Source organism: Rhinolophus sinicus, chromosome 14 (genome assembly GCF_057876585.1).
Source record: "Rhinolophus sinicus isolate RSI-liver-muscle chromosome 14, RSI-T2T, whole genome shotgun sequence".
Classification (NCBI taxonomy): Eukaryota; Metazoa; Chordata; class Mammalia; order Chiroptera; family Rhinolophidae; genus Rhinolophus; species Rhinolophus sinicus.
In genome coordinates, this window is record NC_142514.1 from 40,370,476 (window position 1) to 40,388,733 (window position 18,258).

Consider the following 18,258-nt stretch of genomic DNA (forward strand, 5'->3'; position numbering starts at 1 on the left):
CTATTTCTGGCATTGTGTGCTACAAGGTGAATTTGAGCTTTTCTCACAGGCCTGGGATGCCTCCGTCACAAAAGTGACCGGCAGACTCTACTCAAAACATTTTAGTGTCTGTTCCAGAACAAGCCAGTGTTCACTAGAACATGAACACTTAAACCAATTGCACATCCAGGGTTCCGGCACTTGGTGTTAGTTTGTTGTTGTTTCCACATAGGTGAGCACTACCTATTTTGGAAGGCCACAAAGTAAGACTTTTTTTTTTTTCTTTTTAAAATCAGTCGGGCAAAAAGTTTTTCCCTACATTCTACTGTCTGATGAGATTGGAGAGCAGCAAGAACTTGCTGTCAGCAGTCATTTTACAAAAACAGCGCAGGAAGTAGGCGGCACCTACACCATGTTGTGGTGATTGTTCCTGTCAATTATGTCCACAGGTGAGAGGATCTCCTTCCTGATGGCAGGGGGAGGCAGGGCGAGTGTCATCTTGGCCTTGAAGAGGTCGGACACGAAGAAAACCTGCAAGCACAAATCAGACATCCAAATCAGTGACTGACATCTGGGATCTGGGGATGAGCAAAGGAAGGGGATAAGACCGTGGACTTTAGGAAAAGGGGGCCCTGAACCACAGATATTTGACTAGGGAAGCACCATACAGGTCACACAGTCCAATCCTTCTTGTACATACAGGGAAACTGAGGCGCAGAGAAGGGCCGTGACCTGCCCCAGGTTGCACAGAGTTCAGTGCTAGGGACTCCCAGTCCACTGCACCATATCTGCAGCCCCCACTACCTTATTTCTCAAAGCAAATGAACAGCAATGAAAGATAAATCCCTACACAAAGGAAGCAAGTCATAATTAAGTCCGTCATTAATCACAATACTTTCCCTTTCCTTACAAAAGACCTAATCCCTATCAGCAAGAGTTGGAGTAAGGAAGCAGTTGTGACGACTTTTCCTGGAAGCCCAGTGATATCAACAGTCTGATGGGGGTCAAGAAGCCAGGGCCTCATTGCTGAAGGAGTCAGCAACCAACCCGGAGGAAAGGTCAATGAAAACTCTCCTATTGCTCATCTCACGGCCTTCCTCCCTCTGAGCATGCGACACACTGAGTCTCTCTTGAATCACTGAGAAACATTTACTGAACACCCACTTGTGAGGGTATAGGGATGGCTCAGGCAGAGTCCCTGTCTCAATTAGCTTCTGATGAAAGATTTAAGAACTTCTGATAAGTTACCAGAGTAAGAAAAATTTATGCTTTGTATTACATGGCAAAATAAATACACAGACATCCATTTGAGCCATTTAGCAACAGGAGTTTGTATTAAGTAACCCTAAGTGGCACCTATCAGTCATGTAATGTAATAGGAAACATATGGCTGGGTTTCGAAATGGGAAATAAAACACTGTCCAAGTTCCTATGTCTAACAGCTTTCTGGATAGAAATGTCTTTGTCCTGCAGAGGGTCATATGCTCACTATTGATGATGGCACTGTGACTTCATTCTGGACACATTCTAGGCAAGAAATGAAGTTCTTCATGAGAGTTCACACCAACAGCACGGCTCCAGCAGCCAGGGCCTGGCTGCGCTAAGGACTTGGATCATTTGTTGAACCAATTGCCACAATGTCCCATCTCTAAAATTGCATCAATCAACAAAGTGCCACAAAAATCACAGCGATGCTGGTTACCCCCAGGAGAGCTGGGTGACTAGAAGACAAAAGTGGAACCGAGACTTACACGTCACTGTAAAACCGTTTAATACTTTTTGAATTTTGTACCCATTACATATATTATTTACTCAAATGTCTAATTATTATTGTTTGTAAAAAAAAAAAAAAGATTATAAATAAGAAAAGCAGGCCAGGATATTTCTATGTTACTATAAAAAAGCCAAGCAATTTAAGATTTTAATATATTTACAGTCTGAGTGCTATTGAATTAGCACTTTGCAAAGGAAAAAAATTAAGCTTTGTGTCCCTGTCTTTTCTAAAGAGGTATGAGAACTGTGGCACAGAAAGATTTATCTCCTTGACAGACTTGAGGACCAGGAAGGAACAGATCTGTATACTCAGCCCTGCCATGAGGCTCTGGGCTCCCCCGCTCGGGAACCTTTGCAGCTCAGAGAAGGTGTTTTCACATGCCTCCACTGTAAGGAAATACTAATAAACATGATTAAAGTGACATGTGGAGGTAAACTTTTCAACTCTTCTCTGACAGGTACAGAGCCAATAAACATCCTCATCTCTACCTGGAAATTACCTTCCCCTCCTTCCTTCACTGTGTCCTGAGGGAAGTTATGATCAATCCTTCCACTGCTGGTATTACAACTCTGCTTCCTCAAGCCCAGCAGCGATAGGTCGCTCCACCAAATAAGTGCTCCCACTACTGTCATTTCTGAGAGCAGAAATCCCAGCCTCATCCCATCTGCTCAGGGCAAATATAGCAGGGGACAGTCTCCCCACCCCCAAACAAACAGAACCCCTTCAAGATCCTGACACCACCTTAGTCTATTGGCTTATTTCCCAATTTTAATTTTCTTAGCGTGTATCCGCTACGTACTAGGGTTTCTGTTTCCTAACTGCAAGATAGGGAGAATATAAAGGTTAAAGGCAGCAATGTACTTGAGAAGAAGATCTAAACCTGTGTCTGGTACATCGTTCAAGAAAAGGTATTCCTTTCTGTAATGCTCTGGGCACCCAAGTAATGACTGGACCTAGAAATTGCCATGCCCTCTCATGTCTCTAAAACTCTGTGATTCAGGCTTTCTTCCTAGATGGGAGGCTTTTCGAGGATGGGACCCTGGACCTAATCACCCTATATCACCCAAAGCACTCAGCACCGAGCTTTGGACACACCAGGGGTTCAATAAGTGTTTGTTGTTGAATTGCTAAACTCCTCTCTACTGGAAGCAAGCACTCTGGCCCTTGCATCCTGTCGGCACATACAACGCCTACGGACTTCAGGGGAACCATATTCTGACACACCACATGCACACAGCCAAGCGGCAAGATGAAAAGTTGAGCCGGGGCCAGCAGAACCCCCCCTCCTCAAGCTGTATTTCACTTTCAGCGTGGCTTGAAGTTACACAAACACTTTTTTGCGATCATAAAACACGGTCCTGTCAAGACTCAAACAGGGCTCAGTCTTCCTAATGCTTGAACAGCAGAACACCAAAAGGACTTGTAAGAGTGAAAACTTCTTGGCTTGGAGCAGTTCCATTTCCTGCAGAAGATGATTTCCCCCCAGAAAGAAAACCCAGAGGCCCAGGCGGGAAAGGGAAGGGTCTATATAAATTAGAGAGCTATCTTAAAACAAATCCACTGGAACAAACCCACTCCCAGCCGCAGTCCCACTCCACACATCTTCTCTGTCGTAAGAAAGAACACATTAGATAATACATAGTCTCAGCAAACACGAAATCCATACCCGAAGCACCAAGAGGAGTTCTGTTACACTGCCCTGAGCACATACTTTCAACTCCACCTCTCCTCGTCTGCATTTTATAAATTGCTTTTTTGGAAAAATGCAATCAGTAAACACTTATTGAACATCTCTCTGTGCCAAGCCCTGAGATTATAAAAATAAATATACATAAGACAGTGTCCTTTGCCCTCCAAGAGTTCACAGGGCAATGAGGGAGAGATCCAGGTAAACAGACCCCTACAATGCAGTGTTTTAAGGATTATGATAGGGGGAAGCCAGGGTGTTAAAGAAGCACAGAGAGTGTGGCCTCCAACCCAGGCTGAAGGGGAGGGGAGAGGGCCTTAGAAGGCTTTCCCCAAAGGAGGTATATTTGAGCTTAGCTTTGAAGGATAAGTAGGAGTTAGCCAGGTGGTGAATGCCAGGAATGTTGTTCTAGGCAAAGGGAGCAGTGTGTGCAGAGGCACGGCAGTGAGAGAGGACAGACAGCACAGCATGTTCGGGAGCTGCAGGAAGCTCGGCATAGCGAGGGCCAAGCGGTGATGAGGCTGGAGAGGACAAAGCCTCCTAGGACACGCTGAGGAATTCGGACCTTATCCTCTTGTCCTTAGGAGCTGTTGTCAAAGCTGAAAAGGGAACAGAATGTTGGGAAGACTCGCACTGAGATTATGATGGCATTTAAGACGGAGAAGGAATGAGAAGGGGTGCAGAGCCCGAAGGCAGGACGCTACTACAGAAGCCAGGAGAGGGTGAGTCCTGAACTACAACCATGCAGTGATGACAAAAAAAGAAGAGATGGCTTCTGAAACGTTGAAGACAGAAGTGCAGTGGGGAGGTGTAAGTGTGCAGGAGGAGGTAATACTTTTCTGTCCAGTTCTGTTTTCACCTCTAGAAATCTTTGCACTTGTTCCCATCAAAACTTTAACCTTGGGTAACTATGCTAGTGAAACAAATTGCAGCTGTGCTTTCCTTTGACTTCTAATATTTTGGCTTCCTCTGATATTGTCTTGGGGAAGTGGTTCTGACCTCCTGCTGCGTCAGAATGGCAGGCTATTCTGTGATCCAATTCACCCAAGCACTCAGGACAATATAGCCCTTCCATCAAGAGCAAGGCTACACAGAAACAAGGCAACCCCAGGCTGGAGGGATCCCATTCACTGTGACGAGGCGCTAAGACATGTGCAGGGAGGCTCCTTGAAAATGGTGACTATTGTTATTACATTAGCATCGTGTCACCATCGCCCACTCCCCTTGTATAAGCTTTCCTTTTTGGAGTAGAATAGCAGACTTGTCTTCAAATCCAAGTTTTGCCATTTTCAGCAAAATATCTAAATGAGGAATCCATTACCTACTTCAGAGGGTTACTCTAAGGATTATATGACCTAACAAAAGGCACAATTGTGACCCATCACCCAGTGTCCAGTAAAAGGTTAGTAAATGGGAACCGTTATCACTGGCTTGTGTGTTCAGTGCCTACCTACACAAAGTCACTTACTTATCTTCTCCTTCCCCTGGTGTGGAAAGTGAAGAAAGAACTAGACAAAAAAGGAAAAGGAGAGAGGAGAAAATAGGAAATGATTAAGATGAATGAGCATGTGACAGCCTGTACGGATTCAAGCTGGACATGAAGACCACGTACGAATGGAAACTTTCCATTGGACAGATAAGGGCTTGTACTCAAAGGCCTATAATTTCTGGGGCTATTTTAGAGAATGAGTCAGCACAATTAACAAGGAAGAAGCTCCGATGTCTTGTTGCCGGTATTCACCGACCCCGGAGATGCTGGCCGGGCTGCTGCCTGGCTGAAGCTCACCAAGAACCGAGCTGGCCAGAAACAAGAAGCCTGGTGGTAGCCAGGTTTCCACTCCCATTGCTGCAAATGGCCAAGTCAGCAAATTCTCAGGGTCATTGTAAGGGCGGATTATGAGAACAAAATTGTCCTTGAAATGTTTATGGAATCCCTGAGTGTTTCAACTCCTGAGAGTGTGTAAGTGAACTCCTTGAAGATAGGAATCATGTCCTTATTCATCAGGATTTTTATAAGTCCCTGTTGAGCTTAGATGCCGGCACAAATCAGATAAGTATAAAGGCAGAAGAATTTTGGAATGTTAGAAAAAGAAGAAGACTGAGAGTTATCTATTCTAGTATTTCTCAGACTGTCATCCTCACAATATATATTTCAGAATCAGCTGAGGCCTTGAAAAAGCAGATTCCTGGGTCCACCCCTGACCTACTGAAAGTTTGGCCTGGAATCTGCATTGAACAAACACTACTGATGTTTGTTATGCAGACTAACGTTAGGAGAACCGTAGTGGACAGCCAGTAGAGATGAACAGATTGGCTCAAATCCTAGACCCGCCAGTTACTGGCTATCTGTCTTAGATATCATGTAATCTCTTTGAGAGCAGCTCCTTTATTTGTATACAGGGCTTCATTAATACCTTCTTGAGCAGCCCTTACCTTTTCTCTTCGGTACCCATACTGAACTTTTATTGACCTTCTGTCTTAGCATTGGGCATAGGCTATAATGCATGATGCTTTAAATGCTGTCACGTGTCCCCTTTAGACTCTGAGCTGCTCAGGGGAATGAACTGTGTCCAGAGCTCGGCAGCTGGAGCCCTCAATAAATCTAGTCCACTCTTCACGTGAGGAGAGACACCATGGGCTGTTCCTTTTGCATACATCCCCATGTCTTGGCCCTGGGATTTCCTTTTGGCATCCTGCTCTACCATAATAAGCAATTTATAGATTAAGAAATAATTTTCTTGTGGGCTGCAGTGTGCTGCCGTGGGCTACCGTGTGCTGCCATGAGCGGCCGGTGGCCAGCGTGAGCAGCCAGCAGCCGGCGAGAGCTGCCATGAGCTGTTGTGAGTGGCTGACAGAAGACTGGTGACTGACCGCCTCACCCGGGGGGGGCACAAGGCTCATAATACCAGCATGGGCCAGGGAGCTGTGTCCTACACAGAGAAACAGCAGCTTAAACCGGAGTGGGGGGGAGGGGGGTGGAAGAAGGGGGAGAAAAAAAAAGAAAGAAATTATTTTCTTTGCAGGAGAAAGCCTTGGGACCTGGCTCACCTTTATGCCGTTAAGTATAATAAGTGTCTGAAGAAAAGCCATTTTTGGCAGCCCTGTTTTTTGACTAAATGGGAGTTACCTGATTGCAATCATTACTTTGATATGTACCACAATAAAGAGCTTTCAGTGGCTTTTGGCACTGGGAATATTTATGATTTCCTAATGTATCGGAGAGGGAACATGATTGGGTGGAAAGAGTGTCACACTAAGAGTCAGGATCTAGTCCCCAAATTGCTGCTGGGCGAGCCAGGCTAAGTCACACTCTTGTCTAGGCTTGACTTTACACAAACTGAAGAGGTTTATGATCTCAGATGATGGGTCTGCACTGTATGTTGTGCAAATGTCACTTAAAAATCTACCTTTCCATCGTTATTGTAAGGCTCAAATGGAGGAATTTATGTGAAAACACTTATAAAGAGCTATTCAAATCCTACTTCAGGTACCATCATTCAAGAGCATCTTGCTACGGAGGGACGTAAAGGAAGTTAGTCTCAGAAAACGGAGGAGAGTTTGGAGCAGCAGAGGGAAGCAAGTTGCTGGCAGTCCTAACGGTATCTTTCCAAGGAGCTTGACACGAAGTCATTTCTAGGCTATCACGACAAAGGCATTCGGGTAGGGAGGACCCAGAGCACTGACTGCTCTGTCAATGGGGTGCTAGACCCGGCAGCAGGCAGAGTTCAGGAATGTGGTACCCAAGGATGACAGAGGCCGGCCAAAGGCAGGGACCCCCACTCCCAGAAATCCGACATTTTCAAGCTGAAAGAGCGAAGGGACCACTGTCTATTGAGCTCACCTCCCCCATTATCCCATAAGCTCCATTGTTTTGAATTCCTAGGGTCAGAAGACAAACCGTACTCTCACCAATCTCCAAGTCTGTATTACTCCTTCTGCACGAAATGCCTATCTTTTGCATCTCAAAAAAATGTCCACTCATCTTTCGAGAATTATCTCCTCTTCTAGCCTTCTAACAGCCTCAAGAAGAATGAACAATCCCCTCTCTTATGCTCCCACTGTTCCCGGGAGAGGGTACCATCCTAGCAGCTGTGCCCTTCAAATGCATGTTTGTTCACGTGTCTGCCCACCCCTCAGATTAGTGTTTTTCAAACTGCATGTCACAAATCATTAGTAAGTTACAAAATCAATATACTAGGTGGTTACCACCAGCATGTTTAAAGGTTAAATTAAAAATATTAGAATGTATCACACACAGTAAGGGTAAGTCTTATTTTGTGAAATATTTTAGTTATGTGTGGGTGTCTCCATTGCGTTATGATGTAAAATGTATTAGTTATCGATTGTGGTCAAGTCTTGGAAAGCTACTGCATTCTAAGCTCTTTAAGGACCAACTCTTTTTAGAGCCAAATCTTTACACAAAACCTAATACTTAGCACATAGGACACATTCAGTCAATGTGTTGCATGTGCCAAGCCTGGTACATCTTTTATTCTTTGAATTCTTAATCCAAAGATTGTATAAAGTTATTACTATACCCACTTCATAGAATGGGAAAAGGTTGCTGAGCGGAAGTGACTTGCCCAATATGCCTAACTAGCAAGTGTCAGGAATATAACTCCCATTTCTGAGTCGCTGCTTACCATCCACTCCGTCCATCTCAGCAGGGGAATGCAAAAGGAGATGGTAAAAGGACTCTGCAAACCGTAGAATACTGCAAAGGTACTGCTGTCCTCCTCTAATGGGAGCCAAAATGTATCTCTGCCTCTGCTCCCTTCTCTCTCCCACATCCACATTCCTGGCACCCCTGCCCACTTGACAGTGAAGGCCTGAGTGGCCAAGAGCTAGGCTTTTGCAAGTCCAGAAGAGATTTGGGAGCTCATTTCACCGATTCCCGTGTCCAGGCATGGTCGAATAAACCCAATGGGAATAGGTGGTAATCTCCTCTGTTGAAGAAGAGAGAGATCTCACAAATTCATGGCATAGGCCAAGCATGTTTGGAGTTGACTGTTTTCGTCCTGTGAGATAGACTCAAGACCCCTGTATCTGGTTCCTACTCTATCACTGCATCCCTGGGCATGTCACACACTCTCTCTCTGCCCCCTAGTTTCCTCCTGAGGGAGTTGTCATCACTGAACTCTTCTTCACATTCACATTCTTGCTTGTCTCTTTACTTCACTGGGGCAAAGACAAAGAAAACCCTCGCCCTGCCCTACATCCTGGAGGAAGACAGCAGCACAAAAAAAGAGTAACTGCTAGCACAGCCCCACCCCCGGGAAGAGGAAAACCAGGAAAGACTCTGCTGTGTGTTTATGAAATTCACGAGCAGCTGCTTCCTCTGCCAAACCCACAGCAATGGCGGCCTGGCCCTGCCCTGACCCCTCCCAAGGCCCCATAATTTGCCATCTGTTAGAAGGTCAAGGGAGGAGGTGACCAGATAGGCAAGTTGTCACCAGATAGGAAATGAACTGATGTCTGTCTCTTCATCTGAGTCCCTGGGTTACACCAGGGGTTGGGCATGGTGAGCACAGCTGAAGAGTTCACATCTTGGTAGAACTGTGTGTGTGTGTGTGTGTCTGTGTGTGTGTGTGTGTGGGGGTGGGTAGGGGACTGTGAAGGTCAGTATGTGCCTGTGTTTACACTGGCCTGTCTATGTGTGTCTGTGGTTCTGAGTGCAGGTGAGAAACGGAGAGGATGTGTCTGGGTACAACTGGATCTGTCCACATGCCTCTGTCTCTCTGGGCGCTGGCTGTCTACTTTTGTCCTGTGTACCTCTATTCAGGCCCACCTGACCCTATGTGCCCATGTCTTCATATTGAGTCCATCACGTCGTGTATGTTTTCTGTCTGTGTTGGGTGCCATTGTCTCCCTCTCCGAAAAGAGTTAGTTCAACGAGTGAGCAGTGGGGGAGGAAACCAAACCCCCTCCTGTTTGGCATGTGATTTTTGTCTAGACATGTCTGTTGTTGTGACAGGCTTTACTCTCAGCAGACTTGGGAAAGGGCTTGGCTGTCATGGCCTGTTGCCTAAGGCTCTGCAGTGACTCAGCCAACATTCTAGGGGGTGCACAGCACTCACTGGGGGCTTAGAACCGTGTCATGATCTCCAAGTAGAGGCCACCTTCGTGGGCATGACAGGGAGAGGGTTTCCTCTGAGAAAGCAGGTCTCCAAAATCAGCTGTGCCATAGAATCTGTGAGAGAAGGTCATGGGGCTCCAACATCAGGGCCTTCAAGATCAATTCACAGTTGAGGAAACTTGGCTCAGAGGGGAAGTTCCTTGCTATAGGTCGTAAGCTAATTCATCACTCATTCTTTAATGCTTATCAAGCACCCACTGTGTCAGCCGCTGTACTAAGTGTTGGGAATGAATAGCCAGAAAGTTAAGCCACGGATTTTGCTATTGAGGCACCCGCAATCTAGATGGGGAGACAGCCATATGATCAGGCAATTACGACAGAGCCAGGCTGAATGCCACAGCAGAAAAAACATGCAAGAGGCCATGGCAACACTAGAAGAAAGTTAGATGAATTCTTTATTCAGCGAAGACAGAGGGAAGGTGTGGTACACTAAACAATGGCCCGCAAAGATGTCCATGTCCCCACCCCCAGAGCCTGCAAATATGTTACCTTACATAGCAAAATAGAGTTGCAGGTGTCATTAAGTTAAAGATCTTGCGATGGAGAGATTACTCTGGTTTATACAAGTGAGTCCAATGTAATCACACTGGTCCTCATAAGAGGAAGTCAGGAGAGTCAAAATCACAGAAGGACATGTGATGATGGAAACAGAGGCCAGAGAGAATGAAAGAAAGTGATCTGAAGATGCTATGCTGCTAGTTTTGAAGATGGAGGAAGGGGCCACAAGCCAAAGAACAAAGGCAGCTTCTAGAAGCTGGAAAAGTGAAGGAAACGGACTCTCGCTAGTACCTCCAGAAGGAACGCAGCCCTGCTAACACCTTGACTCTTTAGCCCAGTGAGACCCCTTTTGGAATTCCAAACTCAAGAACTATAAGAAAATGAATTTGTGTTGTTTTATACCACTAGGTTGGTGGTAATGTGTTCCAAGAGCAACGTGAGACACTAACAGAGAAGGTTGGATCAGAGATGAGGTGAAACATGAAACTGCATGTCCCCATCAAAGGGGACCGCCATGTTGGAAAATATTCGCAAGCTTGGTGCGCCTGGAGAGGAGCAGGAGACGAGCCCCTTAAAAGAAGCTGGCAGTGCTGGCTCTGTGTCGGACCACCTCCTGGCTTCTCTACCTTCTCTCCATTGCACTTAATCCTTCTTTTTTGTTTCTTGTATATATATGTATATATATTTTATTTTTCGATTACAGTTGACAGTCAATATTATTTTACATTAGTTTCAGGTAGGTGTACAGCAGTGGTTAGACATTTATATAACTTGTGAAGTGATCCCCCTGGCACCCGTACATACCTAGTTATGACATTATTGACTGTATTCCCTACACTGTACTCTACAGCTCCATCACTCTTTTGTAACTGCCAATTTGTACTTCTTAAACCCTTCCCCTTTTTCACCCAGCCATCCAACCCCACTCCCATCTGGCAGCTTAATCTTTCTTAGTCACTGTTTTCTCATCTCTTCAGTGAGGACAATGATGGATATAGGATTCAATATAGGATTTTGGGGGGACTGAAGATGATCTGGGTAAGTACTTAATATAGCGGCTGGCACACTAACTCTCAATACATGTTAGCAAATATTATTTCTCAGTTAAATTAATGGGAAGTCCACAGAAGCATGGCTTAGGAAGTGATGATCAGACAGAGTGGGGAATGGACTCTGAGTTCTTGGCACCCTGTGCCACGGTCTTGTACCACACTGTACTGCCTCTTTCTTGGTCTGTTTCAAGATCCATCCAACATAGCCACATTCATGGATGAGAAGAGAACTTGGCTTTTCTTGGGTTTCACTGGGACAGTCAGCCTTGATTCTTGGGGGAAAGTTCTACAAGACATAGCAGAGCAGAGGCCACAGGTCCCTGCCTAGGCTACGAGAGCTATGCTGAACTCCAGGAAAGCACGTGATAAAGCTATAAAACCTGTGAGGCAGACACCCTCCATCCTCCTCACGGTTCCCTCTCCCGGGTGTCTTCAGATGGCCTCTTGGTACTCCAGACCCATCTCCGCTCAATCCAGGGTCCTGAACTATCCTTCTGTCTTCCTTACAATTAAAACCTGGATGACAGAGCTTACGATGGGAAAGGACCGACTGCCTTCTTTTCCCCAAGCTAAACATCTGCGAACTCCTATGCTGACCAGCCACAGCTTCTTGCCCTGGCCTCTCAGATGGCCTAAATGAAGTGGATCACTCAGTGCTGTGATTCAGAGCCACTCAGGACCGTGAGCTCTGGAGTACCAGCCTGGGTGTTAGGTATTTGGACAAAAATAATAAGACCCAGTCCCTTCTCTCATGTGTTCACTACTAAGGGGGCAAAAGACAAGGAAAGATATTTATCCGACAAGGAAAGATATTTATCACCCCTTTCCTACCCACCTTAACACTGTAAAACAGGCTTTCAAACTCAAAGCGTTGGTTGGAAAGGCCCTTGTGACACCCTTAAATTATGCTCTTTATGTAGCTGTCTATGCTGCTTATGCCTTGGGTTAACTTTGGCTGACCTTGGGTTCAGTGATCATCCCACCTTGCCAAGTGCAGAGGGCAAAGCTTTGGAATCAGTGAGCATCTGCGAGCACCTATTAGCTAGCTCTGACCTTGGGTGACTTGAGCCTCAGCCATCACTTTGAGCCTCAGTTACCTCATCTGTAATATGGCTTCATGGACCTAAAAGGAAACAATGGGTACAGGATCTACAACGTGCCAGCGCAGAGTAGGTCCTACAAATGCTAGGACTAAGTTCCTATCTTGTGCTACAGTGGCCAAACAGGATAAAACTCAGACCCCTCATTTCCCTTCTTGAAAATAACCCTGGTCGTCCTGAACACTTTGTCTAATTGTGCGTGGCCAGTGCTCTGGGATGTAAAAGAGAGGAAGGCAATGAAGGACTCCCTCATCTTTTAATTTTTTTTAATTGGGGGTGCAGGACACTCTAATTAGGGCAGTGGCGCCAAGGAAACACAACAGCAGACCCTGTGGGCCTTCTCCTGCAGAGAAGGGCAGTCAGCAAAGGTTTACCCTTTAGTGCATACACCCATCCCCCACTGTCACTTTACATTAAAGGGCCAAGCATCAGAGAACAAGCTGGTCAGTGACAGCTGCTCTCATTAGCAGCTTGTTCTCCCAATTTCTCACCCTTCTTTTCCTTGACTGAAAAAGAAACAAAACCAAAAAAAAGGGAAAGGAAAGTAATGAATCAAAACAGCCAGTCCATTAGGTTAGGATTCCCATGCCAGGTTGGCAAGCAGCTCAGATGTTCCTTTCGTTATGGTGTCCACTCTGATCACCCCAACTCCTGGTTCCTCTTCTTGACCACTGCAGTCAGACCCCCATCGGCCTGCTGAAGCACCCTGTCTGTGTCTCCATTGCAGCCCCACATTGTACTACAACTGCTGTGCTTGGCCCAGCTGTGGGAGCGACTGGGCTGGGATTTCCTTAGGTGCAAGGGCTTTGCCTTATTCTTCCCTCCACATTCAAGAGAATGTTCCTGACAGGGTTCTCAGGAGAGGGTAGATCATCTCACTGACTCTAATTAAGCACATTTAATGATTAAGCACATTTACTTACTCTGAGCTAAGATCTCTGAGAGGCCTTGGTAATACAGGGAGAATAACATATACGTTACATATGGTCCCTACCCCCAAGGAACCCAGCCTAAAGGGAGACACACATCAACAATTTCAACAGAGATAAATGCTGTCACAGAAGAGTGGGAGAGGTTGTTGTAGGGCGACGTGGGGCTGCAGCCAGGCTTAGAAATCAGGAAAGGACAGGGGCTGGTCTATATCTCCCTATTGTTCATGATTCTTACTGTGAAAGAGCGAGGGTTATGCTAACAACACAGCCTACACGTGTGGTGCTGAAACATCCAGCCATTACTGTATTCTGGGATTCCTGACGGCCCAGGCTGAGCTCCCCTGAGTAGGGCCCAGGAAGACACAATATTAGAATAGGTATTCAGTCACATTTGCTAAATAAGCCCCGAAAACTTTTAGTAGGCAGGAAAAGCAGAGATTCCTGAGGAGATGGAGGCTCAGAGAGGTGGAATACCTTATCCCACCCAAACTGGAATCAGGGATTAAGCACGTGAAAAGGGTAACCCATTCATTTGGGGTAAACCAGAACGTGACCCATCGCAAGGCCATCCTCTAGGGAACTCTGTGACTTGATGGGTAAGGCCTTAGTCTTCACCAAATCCCCTCTTTTCTAGCCAACATTGAGGTCAGGGTCTGACCAAGTCAGCCTAAAGGTCACAGAGACAGACAGAAGTTTCCAAGAAGCTGAGAAGTTCTACTCAGTAGTAAGCGTCCACCAAAGCAGCATGTGAGCACTGACTCAGGGATTTACACTTGACACGTGACCCGGGACAAGTTTCTTCCCCTCTCTAACCCTAAATGTCCTCATCAATGAAGTGAGTGAGTTGGACAAGATCTAAGATCTCTTCCAATTGCAAAATTCTGTGAGTCCAAATCTGTCATTGTTGATAGAACAGAGGATTTACAGACTCTGTTGGATTAAAATTCACAGGCTTGAAAGAAGCAGTCATTATTCTCATTTTACTGAAGGGGTCCTGGGTAGGGTGACTCTTCAGATACCAAGCAGAGAAGAGGACTGAGAGCTCCCTGGCTTTGGTCACTGAGCTGGAAACATTTAACAAGCAGGCAGTCCAGAGGTCGGATTATATACTGAGGACAAGATGCTACTTACTATGCAGCAGGCCACCAGGGCTCCTTGAGCAAATCCTGCCAGGACATCGCTGGGATGGTGCTTGTGGTCAGATACACGGGACAGTCCTGTGTAAAAGGCCATCATGATCAGGGTGAACTGCAGGAGTGGCCGGAGCAGGCGGGCACCTCGCCAAGTGAAGCGGGCCTGCAGGTACAGCTGGAGGGTGGAGATAAAATGAACAGACAGTAAGTGACTCGCTACTCACCTGCATTATAATACCAAGTCGATGCATACTACATTTCCACTAAATGCAGTCATCCGGACCTTGGGCGTGGCATGTTGTAGAAAGAGTATTCAACTTGGACACGACCTCAAGCCAGTTATTTAAACCTTGAGCGGTACTTCCTGTACTGAAAAACTAAGAAAAATGGAGCTTTTCTAGGGTGATAAGCTAGAGAGAGCTGAGGAAGATAATATATGAGAATAGCCTTAGCACACTGCCTGGCATGTATTAGACACTTTACAAATATTAGTTCCCTTTTGTCTTCTTCTTGATTGAAACTAATTAAAGAATAACCAGGGTTAGTTAAGTTTTGCTTTTTTATAATTGACAACTCATTCAGTGCATTTGTGTGTTTTCCTGGAGATTATTCTATGCAATCCATGTACTACTACCTGCCTCTCAGGATTGCCATGGAAATAAGATGAGAGGGGGAGGTTATCATGATAGTCACAAGGGGATGCTTATGCTTCAGAAGAAAGCATCTCTATCAAAGGATAAGTTTCTAAGTCACTACTTGGGGCTGTGGATTTTGAATTAGAAAGTAAGGAAACACATAAACCAGCCAGACAATGCCAGAGAGCTTTCAAACAGAGGTTGACAGACACTGGGCTGGGTGGAGTAGGAGAGTAACCTGAAGAAAAATGGAATAAAAAAAAAAACACCTCTGGCCGAAGCAAAGAAGTTGAAATGACGTCAACTGGGCATTGTCCCCCATAGTTATCTTGCTGCAGTTTCCGTTCTAACCTCTGGGCACAACCTACTTTCCAGGTTCCTGTGGGAACTTGGGAAATGAGGGGGAAGAGGCAATCGGACAAGAGGAACTTCCGACTACAAATCAAAGCAAAAACCAGGAGAAGGGAAGAGAGTGGAGGGGAGAGGGCTGATGGCCTAAAGATAGACCTGTGACAGTGGCAAAGGCGTGACTGCCCTTCCTGAGACAAATGGACATTTTCCTTTTGTTGGTCAGGAAAGAGCACGCCACAGACCAGTCCTGAGGAGACAAGAATGGAAGATTCCGGAGTCACTCTTATCGACGTAGGAAGAGTGTCTAGCACTGAATCCTCAACTACTTGGAAACTGTTTCAAAAACCCAGGCCTGGAGAACAGCAGGAAATTTTATAATCATTATGAAATAACATGAATGTATTATTGGGAAATCTAAGCATAACAAATGAAAAAATAATACAGAATGCTTTGATGTTGTTGGTTGCTAAACAAGTGATTAAAAAAAAAAAATCAAAGGTTTTTCATACGCAAAAAATAACCAGTTAAAGATCTAAAAGAGGTAAAGTCATGGTAATCGCAAAGATGATTAAATAAATAGTAATGAACTTACAAAGAATCACCCAGGGCCCTTATGAAACAAGGGACATGAAGGACAATTTGAATAGAGAGTTCGAATTTGTCTTTATAAGAACACTCATTTTTTAGAACACTTAACTCATAAACTCATATATTGACATGTAAATTCAATCAGATTCCCATGGATATCCTATAAAGATATGGAGAAAAAAACCGTGACAACAATATTCTATAAATAATCTAAAAGGCCAAACCTGTGGAATGAGGGAGGAATAAAATTAAATTAAAATAATAAATAAATAAATAATAATTTACACACATACATACATACATACATACATACATACAAAAAACAAGCAAGCAAGCAAGCCAGACACTATGATAAGTGCTAAGGACACAGAAATAAGAAGTTACAATTCCTGCCCTACGGAGCACACAGTTGGGGAGATACATGAAAGCAAAAGTAAGTATATTATGGGTTTTATAGGAAGTATGAAAGAAGATCAGGGACTAGGGTCAATTATTATACTTGACTTGAATCCTAAAGATGAATACTGTTTGGTAGGAGTTAAGAGGACAGTCGTGAGGGCTGTGTATTCCAGGCAGAGTGACGACTTAGAAGCCAGCAGAGTGCCAGAGCACTTCTCATAGTTCAGTACAGCTGAAGAGGATGTTGGGGTGGGGTGGGGGTGGGGGTGATGAGAAACAGGGCTACAGAGGCTCGCAGAGGCTATTTAGGAAGGGCACTAGATATCAAACAAAGGCACCTGGCCTCTCGTTAGTAGGCCAGTCTTTTCTAAACCATACTCCATGGCACACTGAGGGTCTTTTAAAAAAAGATTGGTAAATGCTCTCTTCCACATCCTCATTTTCCTCACTTATTATACTTATCACTATTTTTACAGCACATCGACCCGTTGAGTCCCAAGGGGTAAATGTCAACTGTAAGCAACAGTGACAAATGTAACCGTGTGAAGCAAGGCACTTAGTACCATAAAAAATAGTCTGCAGGTCAAAGCCTCGTCCCTTATTTCTGCGGAAATGACCCAACCACAGATTCTGCAATCACGAATAAAAGCTCCCTTCCTTTGGGCAGTTGGGATGGAGATGATGTTGACGTAGCTCCAACTCAACACAAGTCTTCAGGACAGTGGCAAGTTCAGGGAGCAAGGAATAGTGTGTCTATTTGTATTGTGCCCGCTAGGGTCTGATCTCCCTCCAGCAAGTCTTGTGGATGGATGGGGTGTGTTGGATAACAGAAAGAGTCCAGGTTTGCATCAGGAAAACCTCACTGAGCCTCAGTTTCCCCACACATAAAATAAATGTAGCCACCATGGTCACAGGCAGGTGATCATGTAGCTCGAGTGCCTGGAAGCACATGCGGCTGACCACTTCTCTTCATTTGGACCTAGTAGCCCCAAGATTTTCTAATTTCCCTCCCTGAAAAATCTGCAGGTCCGCAGAAAAGGCTGGTTCAAAACCCTGCAACACTTCCCCCCACTTGCAGACTTGAGGTCACGGGCCTTCGAAATCAGGGTGAGGCACAGGAAGGGTGGGTTTCCAACCCAACAAAGCATACCTCTCCCCTTCCACTGACTCAGATACTTAGGCTGGAGCTTCATAAAAGAAAAAAATAAATACAAGAGAGGAACTTGGAGAGGAAAAGACCAGTCATCAGAATAGCTTCAGGAAGACAGCGCTTATGAATGAGAAAGGAGTAGGGAGCCATGGGGAAAGAATCTTTTTGGGAAGCAGTCAGTCATGGTTAGTCTGTGGAGGGAAGCTTGCCCTTGCCCCACCCCATCTATCAGTAGCTAGCACACTTATGGAGAAATGTCTCAAGATCTTGGGATTGACCCTGGTGTCTGCAGTTGGGGCTTCAGGGGAAAGCCCAGCAGTAGTAAAGTGGATTTTGGGGTGAGACAGCCCTGATTCCAGTCCTGGCTTTACCACTTAATAAGTGTGTCACTTAACTTTTCTAAGCTTCCTCACCTGTGAAATAGGTAGAGCAGTATCTAGTGTACTCAAGGCACTCTTCCAGAAACCCACACCACCCTTTTGCCTTAGTAAATGAAATGTAGGCAATGACAGTGGTTGATTTCACAAAAACAAGTAAATTACTAAAGATTGAACAATGACCTTCCACCCAATGGCTACTTCTGATTTGAGAAGTAAGCGGGTGGCAACAGGCTTTGAGGTTGATCAAAGGACCTGGTAACTCTCTCCTCCATCCCACACCAATCTAACTGCTCAATGATGCAGATTTTGCTGGTTCATAGCCTCGTTCGCAGGCCAGGGGCCTGGACCTCAGCAGAGTCAGTGAGTACTTTCTGGAGCACCCTGCTCCCTGGGAAACCTGAGCCTGGGGGCATTGTGTGGGTCAGCAGGCTCCATTCATTCCCATTCCACAGGGGCAGGTGCCC

The 18,258-nt window shown here is 45.4% G+C and overlaps 1 protein-coding gene across 1 annotated transcript in view; it reads right to left on the reverse strand.

Moving 5' to 3' along the window:
* Positions 1–243: 243 nt before the first annotated feature.
* PLPP3 (phospholipid phosphatase 3) overlaps positions 244–18,258 on the reverse strand; it is an 80,362-nt gene continuing 62,347 nt past the window's right edge. The window contains exons 5-6 of the mRNA XM_019742528.3: positions 14,290–14,466; positions 244–510 (exon numbers count right to left, since the gene is read on the reverse strand). Of these exons, the coding sequence (XP_019598087.1) occupies positions 385–510; positions 14,290–14,466 (303 nt within the window). The 3' untranslated portion in view covers positions 244–384. The remainder of the gene's footprint in view (positions 511–14,289; positions 14,467–18,258) is intronic.